At 38.0% G+C, this 16433-nt stretch overlaps 1 protein-coding gene across 2 annotated transcripts; it reads right to left on the bottom strand.

Moving 5' to 3' along the window:
* Positions 1-87: 87 nt before the first annotated feature.
* On the bottom strand, positions 88-16302 carry LOC124542148. Of its 2 annotated transcripts, XM_047120083.1 has the most exons (13): positions 16072-16302; positions 14907-15046; positions 13103-13338; positions 12158-12328; positions 11421-11915; positions 9518-10227; positions 8009-8138; positions 6939-7030; positions 5992-6139; positions 4252-4369; positions 3327-3399; positions 2091-2218; positions 88-783 (listed from the first exon to the last, which is right to left on the bottom strand). In XM_047120083.1, exons 2-13 carry the CDS (start codon positions 15021-15023, stop codon positions 652-654), a joined length of 2550 nt encoding a protein of 849 aa, XP_046976039.1. In that variant the 5' UTR covers positions 15024-15046; positions 16072-16302; the 3' UTR covers positions 88-651. The 2 variants fall into 2 exon arrangements, with proteins under 2 accessions (XP_046976039.1, XP_046976040.1); XM_047120084.1 differs by lacking the exons at positions 88-783; positions 2091-2218 and adding an exon at positions 2504-2557 and having other exon boundaries at positions 16072-16301.
* Between the last annotated feature and the right edge of the window lie 131 nt (positions 16303-16433).

The following is a 16433-nucleotide window of genomic DNA, read 5'->3' as shown; positions in this document are numbered from 1 at the left end:
AAATACCCTATTAGTATACCACGTAATAGGATTTTTTAGGAAATTGTGGGGATGGGCGTTATTGCAAAAGATAAAAAATAAAACAAAAAAGTTTCAATAACATTTAGTCATAATCAAAACCGGCGCGTCGCGGCGCCGACTGTACATAAACATTCGTGTAAAGTCTTACAAACTAAAAATGGGTAAATACGTTTCTTCAATAAAACTAATTCAATTTCGAGATCTTGATCTTATCAATGGAATGAAATGTAGACAAAGTTATCTTTTCATTATTTATCTGTTTATTACATAGATATGTTAAAACCGATCGTGTTATATCATCCACTAACCTTTATTGAAACACATCTGTCTCAAATATTATTAATATATTACAGTTATGAATTGGTATTAAAATTTAAAAAAAAAATATTCGCAACTAACTCTCCCCTCCATACGATATGTACTTATTGCGACACAATATGGCCGAAATTAGCTGCCATATATCAAACACTGCCATTACGATTAAACCTAGTCTCAACAGAGTTATATACAATGTGTAAAAGTTTCTCAAAAGTTCATTAATCTATATATAATGTATATTAAAGTGTTCATTCAGTCTGTGTGACGCAGCTGCGTCTGTCTGTCTGTCCGACCGGAGTCACGGAACGCGGCTCATCTCAGAGACAGCAAGGGTTTGCTGGCTTTGATGGCGGCCCTCATCTTCTTCACGAGCGCCGCAGGCTGGATGAGAAGCGACACTTCGAACCCGTGAGACGCCAGTCTATTCATCTCTTCCTCTCCCCCCTGGAAAAAAGAAAAAGTAAAGTAACAGCCTGTAAATCACCCAAGGCTTCCTCTACCATTAAGGAGAGGGTTTGCAACATATTCAACCACGCTTTTCCAATGCGGGTTAGTGGAATGTACATGTGGCAGAATTTCCATGAAATTAGACACATGCAGGTTTCCTCACGATGTTCTCCTTTACCGAGCACGAAATGAATTATAAACACAAATTAAGCACATGAATACTCAGTGGCGCTTGCCTGGATTTTAACCCGCTATCATCACTATGCTATCTCGGCTCACAAAAAAAAAAGAATGAAGCAATTTAGTTAGCAGTCATCATCGCTCAAAGATATTGGTAGTAGCACCTTTAAATTGAATCTTGGGTACGGAGATATTATTTCCATTATACACTGACTCACTCACCTTTCAAATCGGAACACTACAATACAGAGTATTACTGCTTTATTAGAACTGTCTAATATAAACAATTTCATAAGACATTAGGTCTTACAAAATGAAATCAAGCTATCCTTTTTACTTTTAACAAAATGTAAAAATAAACTAAAATAATCGGTCCCCGGCGCGGCACACTTTTTTCTGTTGTTTAGTATGGGTATAACATATCTGTTTATTAGAATATCATTGATGACAATAAAATCCTTTGACATTGTTACATTTTGTTTGCTTTTTAACATTAACCTATCAATAGTAGTGCATAATATAGTTGAGTTATTAGCGAAACGCATGAAATACGTTAATCTAAGTTCAACTTTTTTCCTACTTGTATTGCAATAGGTCGTACCTAGACGGGCTTGCACAACGCCTTACCACTAAGAGACTAATATTCCCTGTAGTGCACAATATAACTTGTATAAATGAAATACGTTTATCTAAGGTTTGTTTAACTTTTTTCCTACTTGTATTGAAAGGCTATATGTCGTACCTACCAAGACGCGCTTACACAGAGGCCTATCACTTATAAATGGTGATGCTGACATCAGTTTTTTTTTTATGGTATAGGTTGGCGGACGAGCATATGAGCCACCTGATGGTAAGTGGTCACCATCACCCATAGACAATGACGCTGTGAGAAATATTAACCATTCCTTACATCGTCACTGCGCCACTAACCTTGGGAACTAAGATGTTATGTCCCTTGTGCCTGTTACACTGTCTCACCCTACAAACCGGAACACAACAATACTACTGTTATTTGGCGGTAGAATAACTGATGAGTGGGTGCTACCTACCCAGAGGGGCTCGCACAAAGCCCTACCACCAAGTAAATCAGTATACATTATTTCAAATAAAGGAGTATGTATGACCTTGACGATGTCGATGGGTCGATTGTTGACCTCAGTGAGCGCCCAGCGGCCGCAGGGCAGCCCCGCGCGCCCCGCCGCCGACTGCGGCGCCACCGACACGATGCAGCACTCCTCGTCCAGCTTGATGCCTGCAAACGGAAATTGTTATAACACAATACAAATACATCTTGCATCTCGCTCATACGTGTGAGATTGATTATATGAAAAGGGACGCGTATGGTTAGCAAGAGACTGGAAATGCACTTTAATTAAAAGACACCGACACGATGCAGCACTCCTCGTCCAGCTTGATGCCTGCCAACGGAAATTGTTACAACACGATACAAATACATCTTGCATCTCGCTCATACAACCCGTGAAACTGATTATATGAAACGGGACGGACGCGTATGGTTAGCAAGAGACTGGAAATGCACTTTAATTAAAAGACACCGACACGATGCAGCACTCCTCGTCCAGCTTGATGCCTGCAAACGGAAATTATTGTAACACTATACAAATACATCTTGCATCTCGCTCATACATGTGAGATTGATTATATGAAAAGGGACAGATGCGTACGGTTAGCAAGAGAATTGGAATTTAATTAAAAGTAATCTATTTTTATTACGCACATTAAATTAAAAGTAGGGCCACTGCTGTTTTCAATATATGAAAGACTGTCAATTTAGTTGTATCATATTGGGCTACTTATTAGATGGACAGGAGGGACGCCTATCAGCATTTAGCTCCTCTTTTCAACCATAAGAGGAGGAAAGTCAAATAAACAACAATTGTCAACAAATTGACGTGATATCATTGATTGGGCTTGATTAATTAAATAAGTCACATGCAGCATTCCATTCATTCACGATATTCCAATGCGGGTTGGTTGTATATACATGTGGCAGAATTTCTATGAAATTAGACACATGCAAGTCGCCTCACGATGTTTCCCTTCACCGCAAAGAAAGCACATGAATATTCAGTGGTAATTGTCTGGGTCTGGAACCCACAATCACCCTTTAAGCTGCACATTTTCTAATCACTCTCATATATTAGTTAAATAAACTAATTTAAATATAATCATGAGAGAATAAAACTAGTTATAACGGATTTAAATCGCGTAGGTATGTTAATTATTTTTGGCATCCCGACGTTTTATTTAAATGTGTACTAATCGCGAAAATTTAAGACAACATTATCATGAGAGAAGTTACTCTTTTCACTTCTGTATATGAATAAGGCGCCACTCACCCAGGCTCTCGTCTTCCCTCCTGCTCAGAACATACATCTTGGCGAGCGGCACGCGATGGAACAACATGTCGACCTGCACACAAAAAAAATCAAAATCAAAACATTATTCAAGTAGGCTTTTATAAGCACTTTTGAATCGTCATTTTACAATTAAGTGAAGCTACCACCGGTTCGGAATGTAGATACCGAGAAGAACCGGCAAGAAACTCAGTAGTTACTCTTTTTTGACATTTAAAAAATACAACGTCGTGTTAATTAAATACAATTATTTCAATTAATGTATCCTGCTTGGAAGTCAACAGGTATGCTTGCAGTAATTGACATTCAGAAACAGTAACAGTAACAGTTAAATTAATATATCCTGCTTGGAAGTCAACAGGTATGCTTGCAGTAACAGACATTCATAAATAAATAAATAAATATGAGACAACATCACATACATTACTCTGATCCCAATGTAAGTAGCTGAAGCAATTGTGCTATGGAAATCAGAAGTAACGACGGTACCACAAACACCCAGACCCGAGACAACATAGAAAACTAATGTTAATCTACATCGACTCGGCCGGGAATCGAACCCGGGACCTCGGAGTGGCGTAACCATGAAAACCGGTGTACACACCACTCGACCACGGAGGTCGTCAATTCAGTAACAGTAACAGTAGCAGTAACAGTAACAGTAACAGTAACAGCAGCAGTAACAGTAACAGTAACAGTAACAGTAGCAGTAACAGTAACAGTAGCAGTAGCAGTAACAGTAACAGTAACAGTAGCAGTAACAGTAACAGTAGTAGTAACAGTAACAGTAGCAGTAGCAGTAACAGTAACAGTAACAGTAGCAGTAACAGTAACAGTAACAGTAGCAGTAACAGTAACAGTAACAGTAGCAGTAGCAGTAACAGTAGCAGTGGCAGTAGCGCCTCACCCGGCCGCGCGCGTGCTTGAGCAGGGCGCGCGCGTGCGCCAGCGACTGCGCCCGCGCGCCGCCCAGCGCCGCCACGCGGTCGCCCGCGCGCGCGCCGCCCGCGCCCCAGCGCGCCACCCTGCACCATCAAACACACAGCATTGCTGGGGAGAAGTCGTATACTTACTATAATCTGTGGTCAATTGTTATCGTATACGACTTAGTTCACCCGAATGTCACTATAGTAGCGGCACGCTATGACGGCCGTTTTGACGTTTGCCCGCTCATGACATTTCGTATTTAATAAATAATTACATCAAAGGAGCAAATTGTTGTTCTTTATTGTCAATAGTGACGTGCAGTTAGTCATAAAATTTATCGAATGTCATTTCTAAACTACAAATATTACGGTACCGCGAAGATAACTTTTTTTTGTGTAAACGTGTACGTCACACTCTCACAATCGACCTCGTAGTCAATTAATGTGAGTGACGATAGCAGTGAGAGTGAAAGCAGCAGTCTGGGCGACTCCGATTAATAATAGCCACTAGTGTTTTTGGTTTTTTTGCAATTGAACAAAAACTTGAATTAAATTACTTGCAAAAAAACAAAGATTTGAATTTATTATATCGATAATAAATTTACATTTCACATCACTTTTTTAATGTGTCAAAACGGCCGTCGTATCTTGCCGCTAGAATAGGTGGCGTTAGTTGACCAACCAGCGCCCGGAAACCGACCATGTTCTTTCGTTGTCTTTACACTTGATTATTTTTTTATTTATAAAATGTCACGGACACATTAATTTGTCATAACTTTAGAATTATTTTCTAAGAATTTCGACCAACTTGGTGTACAGTGAGTACATAACGCTATGAAGGAAAATGGCGGCGGTTCCCGCGCACTTTCTAGTCAACTAACGCCATCTAGTGACATTCAGATGAACTAAGTCGTATACAGTAACAATCGACCACAGATCAAAGTATACGACTACTTCTTCACAGCAATGCTGTATGTTTTACTCTCAGCACATCAATAATATTATAAATAATGTCATATCAAAATAAAATTTACATTATTCGAGGTCTCCGTTGCGTGCATTTTTAAATCATCAATGTTTGCGATTAAATGTTATGATGATGCTGATGCGGCAACGTAACATTAACTATACACTTTTTTATCATCTAAAGCTGCGGTCGGCAACACGCACATCTTCCTTGCGGCCCGTGAATATTTTGCAAAAAAGTTGACAAATATATTAAACTTACAAGAAATAGCGTCTCAAATGCAACCTCAGACATCACACTAAAATTTGTGTAAAGTCAGTTTCCTACTTAGGGCGTTTGCAGTTTTCATTTCTTTATTTTTCTCTTATTTTTCCATGCCCAAACATATAAACATAATGGAAGTATTATGTGTACAAATTAAATTTTGTATCTTTTAACAATTTTCAATTGCTTTTTTCTTTTTTCTATGGAATATTACTAATAAACATTAATTATGCGTGGGTATATTGGGCTTCTAAGGTTAATATCATGGTGGTTAATATCGCCTATGGTTTATTTGGCCACCTTGTGGCCCTTGCCTACCAAGAAGTTGCCGACCGCTGATCTAAACAATCGTTTATCGAATATAGTACGACACAACTTAAATCGGCAGTAATCGGTTTTATTAAATTTGCCGATGCTACATCTAAGTTGTGTCGTAACATAACTTAATAAAGTTTTATTATCAAACGATTTAGTGATCATCTGCACTGACCAGACTTGTCGTTCGTACTCGCAGAGGAGCGGCGCGTCCCGCGTGAGCACTGCTGCGACCACACACGCGCCGCGGCGTTGCTCAGCGCGTAATGCTGCCGCCTGACGTGCGCGCAGCGGCTGCAGCGACGGCGCCGTGGGGACCACACCTATAAACACACATCATTAACATACGTAATTACTTTGTTATAGTATACTAGAAGATATCCGGTTTTTATATAGTTCTAGTTTTTATTTCGGCATGTTTAACAATAGGGCTATTTGACTGATTTTTAAAATCAATTTTATATTATTTAGTTGAGTTTAAGGAACCCAGTAAAAGTTGATTTTTTTATTTCTAGTACATATTTGCCGAAAAATATCATATTTAAATAACGCGAGAAAACGCTACTTGGAAAATATGGCGCTGCAATGGGGTCGGTGACGTCACTTTGCTGTATTTTAATCTTTGGTACATTAGTAGAAAAGCAAGGTTTGCAACAAAGTGATTTCATCATAAGCCCGGCCAATCAGGAGCGTTTTGTGTCACGTGACAAACGTTTGAAAAAATGCATTTTTATTCATTGATTTTTGAATAAGTATTATTTTCCAGTTTCGTTAGTAAATAACCATTTTAAACTCATTTAACAATCTTTTTTTGTTAAATTTCAAGGTATTTAATTTAAAAGGACACAAAAGCCTTATTAAATGACATAAACCTTCACGGATCACTCTGTCTATTAGTAAAGACCTCACGAAAATCGGTTCAGTAGTTTTGGAGTTTATCGCAAGCATACAGACAGGCAGGGTTTTTTTGACAAATTTTGTTGTGTCTGTCTGTTTGTTCCGGCTAGTCTCTGGAACGGCAGGACCTATTTAAATAGAACTGCCACTGGCAGATAACTTATGTAACATAGAGTAACTTAGGCTAAAACAAGAACTAATCTTTAAAATCAAATGCGCACTTACAATTAGTCAAAGAGTTACTCCGACGTCTCAAGCTGTCCGCTCTCCCCACGGGACGCGATCTGTGAACGACTTTGGCGGGTGACGTCACCGGTCTGAAAATAAAAAAAAATAATTTTGACTACATCCGGCTTGAAGGACCAATAATCAGTCAGTTACAAGTGTGGTCACTCCCGTGTCTAGAACGGAAAGCACAGAAGACTGTTCGACTACATACTAACATATGCTTCATAAAACAATTAATGAACATATTTTTTAATGCTGGTATCATTACTAATGGTAATTTTGATAATTCTCAGTAATAGCCCGGAGTCTAGAAGTCGGAAACATAGTTTTTGCTGGTATCAATACTTATGTAAATTTACTTGGTGGTAGGGCTTTGTGCCCGTCTGGGTAGGTACCACCCACTCATCAGTTATTTTACCGCCAAATAACAGTACTCAGTATTGTTGGGTTCCGGTTTGAAGAGTAAGTAGTAACTACAGGCACAAGGGACATAACATCTTCTTCCCAAGGTTGGTGGCACATTGACGATGTGAGGAATAGTTAATATTTCTTACAGCGTCATTGTCTATGGGTGATGGTGACCACTTACCATCAGGTGGCCCATATGCTCGTCCGCCAACCTATACCATAGCTTTTGAACTCTTAAACTTCTTAACTCCAGTCAAGTCAGATATATACAGATATATACATACATATAATATTAATTGACGACCTCTGTGGTCGAGTTGTGTGTACACCGGTTTTCTTGGGTACGCCACTCTGGGGTCCCGGGTTCGATTCTCGGACGAGTCGATGTAGAAGGTTTATTAGTTTTGCTATGTCGTCTCGGGTCTGGGTGTTTGTACCGTCGTTACTTCTGATTTTCCACAACACAAGTGCTTTAGCTACTTACATTGGGATCAGAGTAATGTATGTGATGTTGTCCAATATTTATTTATTTATTTATTTATCATATAATTGCACACATACTAATGAACAATAATATGCCCTGCACAGTAAGCTGGTTTACTTTGCAGTTGGTTAGGACTTTATCATCATGCTTAATAATATAATCTGTGGTCACTTACTGTTCTTGCTCGTGCCTCGTCGGACTCTCTTGCCTCTTAATCTGCGCGATACCCCTCAGCCTGCTCAATAAGGACAGCTCTGTCAGACCCCTCTTCCAAATCGGCTTGGGTTGGGACATTTCTGGCTTCTCTGAAATCATTTTAGTTTTTAATCCATTATATTGTTAAAAAGAGTCGAGATGGCCCAGTGGTTAGAACGCCTGCATCTTAACCGATGATTGCGGATTCAAAACCAGGCAAGCACCACTGTTTCATGTGCTTAATTTGTCTTTATAATTCATCTCGTTCTCAGCGGTGAAGGAAAACATCGTGAGGAAACCTGCATGTGACAAATTTCATAGAAATTCTGCCACACGTGTATTCCACCAACCCGCATTGGAACAGCGTGGTGGAATATGTTCCAAAACCTTCTCCTCAAAGGGAGAGGAGGCCTTTAGCCCAGCAGTAGGAATTTACAGGCTGTTGTTGTATATTGTTAAAAATAGTTTAAATGATACGATACGAACATAATCCTGGACCAACATACATGCTTACAGGTCAAACATAGAACCTCCTTTTTTAGTCAGTTAAAGCACTAAAACCTTCTCCTGAATGTAACAAATACTTTTCTGATAACCGCAACCAAATAGCTTTAGCCAAACGCGAGATAATCGCGGACAAACATACATACTTACAAACAATCGAACTAAAAACCTCTTATCTTTTGAAGTCGATTAAAAAACACGCTAATTGCATTGTCATTGGCACTTAATATGTATGCAAAGTTTGTTATTAATTAGACTTCTGGAAATAGCTGAAAATCGCACTCAAAGATTCTTACCGTCTGGTGGCCCATTTAACAACGGTTAATAATTCTTACGACACCAATGTCTGCGAACGTTGGAGTTAGCTTTAGATGACATGTTTGCCCATTAACCTATCTACTACATACATACATACTACCTTCAAATAGGAACACAATAATACCGATTATTGCTGTTTGGCGGTAAAATATCTGATGAGTGGATGGTACCTACCCAGACGGGCTTGCACAAAGTGCTACCACCAAGTATATAAAAAAAAACATGTTTATAGGTCCAACGTTTGTGCAAACAATTGGCAAATTCATCAATTACTTATTATATGTCGGAGCGAAACCACGAATTTAAGAAAATAAGTTTCCAGAAATGTTTATTTTAATAATTTAAATCCGTTTGATTATTAAATTAGTCTGAAAAATTTTAATGTTTGTAAACAGGTGTTATGTTGAGTGAATAAGTCTACCCAACTATTTTTGTTATAAAAGATCAAGCGCCCGCCGGTATCGACAGTCTTGGTCGAGCCGTCGGGGCGATCGGACCGCCTCATATTGGAATAAATCAGAGAGGATTATTTCCTGAGTTTAATTTCTAGCCTCCGAGGATGGTTAAAGATTGAAACCCTGACACTCGTGACGTCAGCTATGATGACGTCATGTTTTTTAAAAACTGGCTCGGACATGCTGCTCCGTTATATATTAATGACACTTACCACTTTTAGGTTCTCTTTTCGGACTGCTATTCGGATCTCTCCTTGCACTTTGTCTCGGGGCTACATCGTACGCGTTCTGACTTTGAGACCGTTCAACATTCGACCTTATGACCCTCGCACCAGAGTCCAAATTCCTCGGCACATCATTCAACCTGCCATTTTGCGTTGAACTCGCACTAGTTTGACTCACAGTGTTGCCAGATTGACTAGAATTAGGGAATAAACACTCGTAGTCCGATTCGACGTGATCTAGATTAGGTAGAGACGATTTCCTGACTTTCTCCGCTCTTATCCTCCTCACCGACAGCGGCGATGCTGTCACATTCGACGTCGAAGCCATACACAGCCTCTCATAAAGGCCATCGCTACCAACTGTCACATCTCTGTCACCGTTGACAGCTGTCACGTTGACGTCTGCACTGACAGGCGGGCTGACGTCCTGTCCTGTCAAACTGACAGTTGTCGTCAAGCTTATGTGTCCGTATTCCGAGTTGGGGCTGTCGAATACGGTACCGTAGCTGTTATCGCCTGTCGCCTCCGTGTTGACGATGTTGACGAAGTTACTCTTATTCTCCTGCGGCGTTATTCTGAGGTTCTGTTTGAATTCGAAATCGAATACGTCTGTTTCGGGGCCGAGGACTGGTATCGCTGTGTGTGGGGGGCCTTTATTTGATACTTGTATCACAGTTACGTTTGACCTCTGAGGCGCACTGGAATTCAAGAAAAGTACACATATTAAAAAATACGGGTTAAAGGTTCGGGAGTTGCTTAGTCTTTTGGCAGACTATGTACATGGAATATGTTCCAAACCTTCTCCTCAAAGGGAGAGGTGGCCGAGCATTAGGAAAATTTACAGGCTGATGTTGTTGTTATATATATTTATATAGTCTGTTCGCGTTAAGAATGCAGTGAGTTGTCATTGTTTACCGGCCCCTTTGACCAATCAAATCTTTTCAAATTACAAAGTCAAGTTCACATTGAACATTGATGGTTGTGGATTTAATTAACTATTAACTGATATTTTTATAATTTAAATTAAACTTTTATTATTATTAACTGATATTAAAAAAAAATGAATACCACACTACTTTGTAAAAATAAAAGTTCGAGAAATTCTGCAACCACGTCTTACAAGAAGACTTTGAAGAATTGCCATGTGGGATTTAGATAATGTTATGGAACTCGCTGCAGAAAATTATTTTATTATAAATACTAACGACGTCAGTAATAGTGTAAGTAAAATATTAATGACTTAATTTCGACTTTTTACGTTAATGTGTACTTTTTAAATTCATTACATTTAGTCTTTAAAACAAATATAATTTGTTGGAATTTTAACACAAATATACATACACCTTTACCCTTCTTTTAAAAAGATTTGATTGGTCAAACAATGACAACTCACTGCATTCTTAACGCGAACAGACTATAGTAACATATTGGTCAAAAGGCATATTATTCAATAAAAGATTATAAAGACGATCAAATAATAATAGCACATCCTGGGCAAATTTGGACACAGCTATTTTGTTTCGAAAATGTTTACTAAAAAAAACAGACAATTTTGTTTTTTCTTTCTGATATTGTAAAAAGAATACCTATTTTTTTTCAATTCAAAATTCGAAATTCAAAAATTGCGGTGTCTTCGTAATGGACATAACATATTCTAACCACGCTGTTTCAATGTGGATTGGTGGAATACACATGTGGCAAAATTTCTATGAAATTAGACACATGCAGGTTTCCTCACCATGTTCACCTTCACCGGCGAGCACGAGATGAATTATAAACACAAATTAAGCACATGAAACAGCGGTGCTTGCCTGGGTTTGAAACCGCAATCATCGGTAAAGTTCTCGGCCATCTTGGCACTCATGAATATACATACTAATTAACAACTAACCTCTCTGCGTTGTTCAAGTGTTCACCGTTATTAACAACAACCCTTTGCTTGAAATCAAAGCTATCCGAATCATTTATCTGATCGATTTCACTGAAGAACTCTTCATCGCTGTCCGTTGCTGTCCTCTTGAACAGCGAATCGTCCAAACATATATTCTGACCGCAGATCTTTGCCACACCCTTCTTCGGTTCATTATCACGACTTGTACTTGGAAGGGAGAAGGGTTCCCAGTTGGATATATCTACTTCCGTATCCTGTGCTGAGAGATTCGTCAGTGACGTCACATTTGTCAGGCTTGAGGCGTTCGGGAATGATTGGGTTGTACTGGTCGGGATATCTTGTTGGTTTAGTGACGTTGGTGTTGATGGGATGTCTGCTACCGGTTGGATGGTTGGCTGTGTTGGTTGTTGGATGGTTGGAGTCGAGTTCTCTCGCGTGCTTTCGTTGGTTTCCAATGTTGGACGTGTTATTGGAGTTAAATCGATTCCTGGTACCCTGGAAATTGAATAAGTTTATATTATACATCTATTTACTGGATTTTGTATCATTAATTTTATGTGCTTGATTTTCTTTGAAATACAAAAATATTAAATAAAAAATCTGCCACATGTGTATTCCACCAACCCGCATTGGAACACCGTGGTGGAATATGTTCCAAGCCTTCTCCTCAAAGGGAGAGGAGGCCTTTAGCCCAGCAGTGGGAATTTACAGGCTGTTGTTGTTGTTGTTGTTTGTACCTGTCGGGTGGTACGGGTGGTGTGGGCGGTAGCGGCGACGTGGGGTCTCTAGCGGCGGCGCGTGCTGGCGGGGCGACGGGCGGGGCTCCGTACACGTTCTCCCCTCGGGACACGATTCGCAGTTCGTGGAGTTTCGCGCGAAGTATGGAAACCCAGTCTTGCATCGATTCCCTGTTGGGTTATTAACGTAACTCTTGAATCCGGCTCGAAGGACCAAGTCGTATTTTTTTACATTACACTCGGTAAACTAATACTTTTGTGTTCATTTTGAATAAAATGTATTCCTCAACTCAAACAGAATGTAACAATGATGCATTTTTTTTATAAAAAAAAAATATATTCTGGAATGAGCTACACATATAATATAGATAGTGTAGATAGTAAGATTACTATTGCCTTTAAAAAATCAAAATAAACTTTATCTAAATAGTACATAAGGTTGCAATTAGTGTGTTACTCGTATCTTAAAATATCCTTGATAGTTTATTTTACAAGAGTATTTTAAATGTAACCATAAGCTCATATTAAAAATCTCATTGAGAAGCACCAACAAGAAAAACAATTGTATCTCTGTATTACTTTGTGGTAGGGCTTTGTAAGGTCGTCTGGTTAGGTGCCACCCCACTCATCAGTTATTCTACCGCCAAATAACAGTACTCAGTATTGTTGTGTTCCAGTTTGAAACATTAGTGAGCCAGTATAACTACAGGCATAAGGGACTTAACATCTTAGTTCCCAAGGTTGCTGGCGCATTAACGATGTAAGGATTGGTAATATTTCTTACAGCGTCATTGTCCATGGGTGACGGAGACCACTTACCATCAGGTGGCCCATATGCTCATTAGCCAACCTATACCATAAAAAAACGTCTCTCAAATAAAATGGTGTATGAACTATAACAAATACTAATTCCATTATCTTTATTTTTATTATACATTTTCTTACCAATCTGGTGCCAACATCCTCACAGGACCGTGGTCTGTATCGACTAGGAAGTCGTACTCAGTTCCCACGTGGGGCTTCACGCTGGCTGTCACGTGCCTCGCAGTGCGGAGACAGGCGCGCCACGCCGGCCGGTGAGCCAGCGTCGCGGGACTGTCCGGTTCGGGGTACTGTTCCAGGAACGGGGTCCTTCCATTGTGGACACAGAATAATGTCCACATTGGTTTGAGAGGTGGCTTCTGTAATTACATTGTTTTCATAAGACACAGAGTCGAGATGGCCCAGTGGTTAGAACGCGTGCATCTTAACCGATGATTGCGGGTTCAAACCCAGGCAAGCACCACTGTTTCATGTGCTTAATTTGTCTTTATAATTCATCTCATGCTCAGCGGTGAAGGAAAACATCGTAAGGAAACCTGCATGTGACAAATTTTATAGAAATTCTGCCACATGTGCATTCCACCAACCCATATTGGAACAGTGTGGTGGAATATGTTCCAAACCTTCTCCTCAAAGGGAGAGGAGGCCTTTAGCTTGTTGTTGTTGTTGTAAGACACAGGAGTTATTACCAGACAATTAAATTTTAAAATTATGAATGCGGTAAGCATTAAAACAAACAGGCCACCTGATGGTAAAAGGTCCCCACCCTCATTATCACTCTTTGGTAAGGCATCATCAATCTTTAGATGTTATGTCTCTTGTACCAGTTAGCTGACTCTACAACCTTACTAAGTACACAACATTACTAATTATTTCTGTACCCTACTAACGAAAGGCAAAACAGTTTGTTTAATTGCTAATTTTGCTTTAGTTATCAAGTATTAGGTACTCAACTGAGCATTAAATATCTTAACCAATGATTGCGGGTTCAAACCCAAGCAAGCGCAACTGAATATTCGTGTGCTGAATGTGTTTGTTGTGTCATCTTGAGCTTGGTAGTGTTTGAAAACATAGTGAGAAGGCCTGTATTTAATTTTAATGTAATTCTGCTACATTTTTCCATAACACAAGTGCTTCAGCTACTTACATTGGGATCAGAGTAATGTATTTGATGTTGTCTCATATTTATTTATATTTATTTATTTATTATTTATATCCTCCAATTAGAGCAGCGTGGCGGAGAGAGCCTTAGCTCAACATTGGAAGATAAGTGTAATAACTTTTTTTTTTTTTTAATATTATTAATGGCATTCACATCTCTTGATTGTGAGACGTATTTGGCCAATTACGACATTTTATGAAAGTAACACGCAGGGAAATTGTTCGGTGTTTGGTTTTGAAAAATGACAGGGATTGTACAGGGGTGTAATAACTTCTATTTGGAATAAAGATTTCTAACAGTGACTTTGACACATTATTAATTTACCATTAGTCCTTATACAGACCTTGAGAATGGACCGTGATAGATGTGTAACCAGGACTCAATATATAACGCACAAAAACAAATCATCTGTCTCAAAAATAACTGAGCTTTTTATGAAACAGTTTATAACAAATTAAACTGACATCAAAATTAGACACTGCTAGTGAACTTAAGATAAAATATACGTTAATGAAACTACTAGAGCGCTTTTTATGAAACTTACACTGTTCCATAAGTCGAAGCGTATCTAACTTGTTTTTAGTTTTCGAGAAATTTGGGGACAAACATACACCTATGAATTTAAGCACACATGCTTGGAAGTCTAAGTGGATCATCATAATCAAATATAATCAAATTCTAACATTATTACATACATATATGTCAAACTAATAACCTCCTATTACAAGAAGTTGGTTAATACGTAACATGCTATCTTAAAAGTACCTTGTGTCCCAGCGGTCGGAGTTTGCTAGAGTTAATTTCATTGGGGATCCTCTTAAGGTATGCATTCTTTTGTATTTCCCTGTAATATACTGGTCCCTCGTCATAACCGGAAGACATATTGTAGGGAACATTCAGTTCACCTGTAATAATAACATATTTATCGTTAAATTATTCATAATTGATCTTGAGGGGTGATGTATACATGGTGCAGTACTTTTGACAAATTGATTTTTTTTTATATTTGGTATGGACATGATGACAACGGTTTTCATGGGTGCTCCACTCAATCCAATATTTCTCTAATCATTCTTTTTTTTTATAATAGATACAGAAAAGAGATTTTACTAAAAGAGTGATGAGCTTGAGCGTAGAGGGAAGAAGGGGAAGAGATAGCCTAAAAAAAACGTATATAAAGACATGGATGAGGCAGTTTAGGAGTGATCATGACAAATAATAGAGGAAAATGGAAGAAAAACACATGCTGCACTGAAATTAAATAGATTAAGACACTGGCTGGAAATTTGTGACAATATACACACATTAATTTATTAAAAAGTCACCAGAAAAATACAGACATAACTGTTTTCAATATTATTTTTTGTATAGTAAAATAACAACAAATTTTATAAAACTAATAATAAATTTGGCGCCAATTAGCATTATTCACTATTAATTTTATAATTTAATATTAAACTACTCAAAAACGCGACAGTCGAACTCACCTCTAGCTCCTTTGCTTTATGTATTCAATTTTTTTCGAGGTAGATATAAAAACTTTTTTATTTACTTTTTTTTTTTAATTTAAACCTAATGAAACAAACGATGAGCAAAGACCCAAATACACGAAAGCGAGTACGAAATCGTTGTTTTTTTAATGAACTGTTGTGCAAAGTTGCGTGAACAATTGTAATTAATTGTGCAGTTTAATGCCCGCATTAATTAGAGGACACTGGACATACTGTGACTCATTTCGTAAGAATGTTTAGTAAGTCCTAAATGCTACTATACGAAAGTGAAAGTATAAAAAAAAGTTCATTATGCTAAATCATATAACGTTAAATACATGTTGATTTAAATAGTTATTATATTAGAACGTGATCCAATTATTATTTCATTATTTCATGTGTAAATAAAAATATTATCCTAAAAAGAAATTATGACTTACCTGTATAAAAAACTATATTGTTATAATATTCATATGTAATTATTAATACTGCTACACGAATTGGACTTCATTATTCCGTTTTATTGCATTGTTTTGTTACTCTGTTCTTAATTAATAATTTATTAGACCGTAATTAACAATAAATGTATACCTACAATGTAAACGTAACAAAGCTTAAGCGCCATATTTTTGCTTATGACGTTTGTAATTAATGTTATCCTTTTTTGCACTTACATTAAATTATTATTTTGGTTATTAATATTGTGTAGATTTAATAAATTAAATAATCTAATTAACCTTTGATAAAAGCTCTGTATCTCAATAATTAATCATTTTAATAAAATATATATCATATCATATCA

Source organism: Vanessa cardui, chromosome 30 (genome assembly GCF_905220365.1).
Source record: "Vanessa cardui chromosome 30, ilVanCard2.1, whole genome shotgun sequence".
Classification (NCBI taxonomy): Eukaryota; Metazoa; Arthropoda; class Insecta; order Lepidoptera; family Nymphalidae; genus Vanessa; species Vanessa cardui.
The sequence above is the reverse complement of the archived record's forward strand: the minus strand, read 5'-3'. Positions and strand labels throughout refer to the sequence as shown.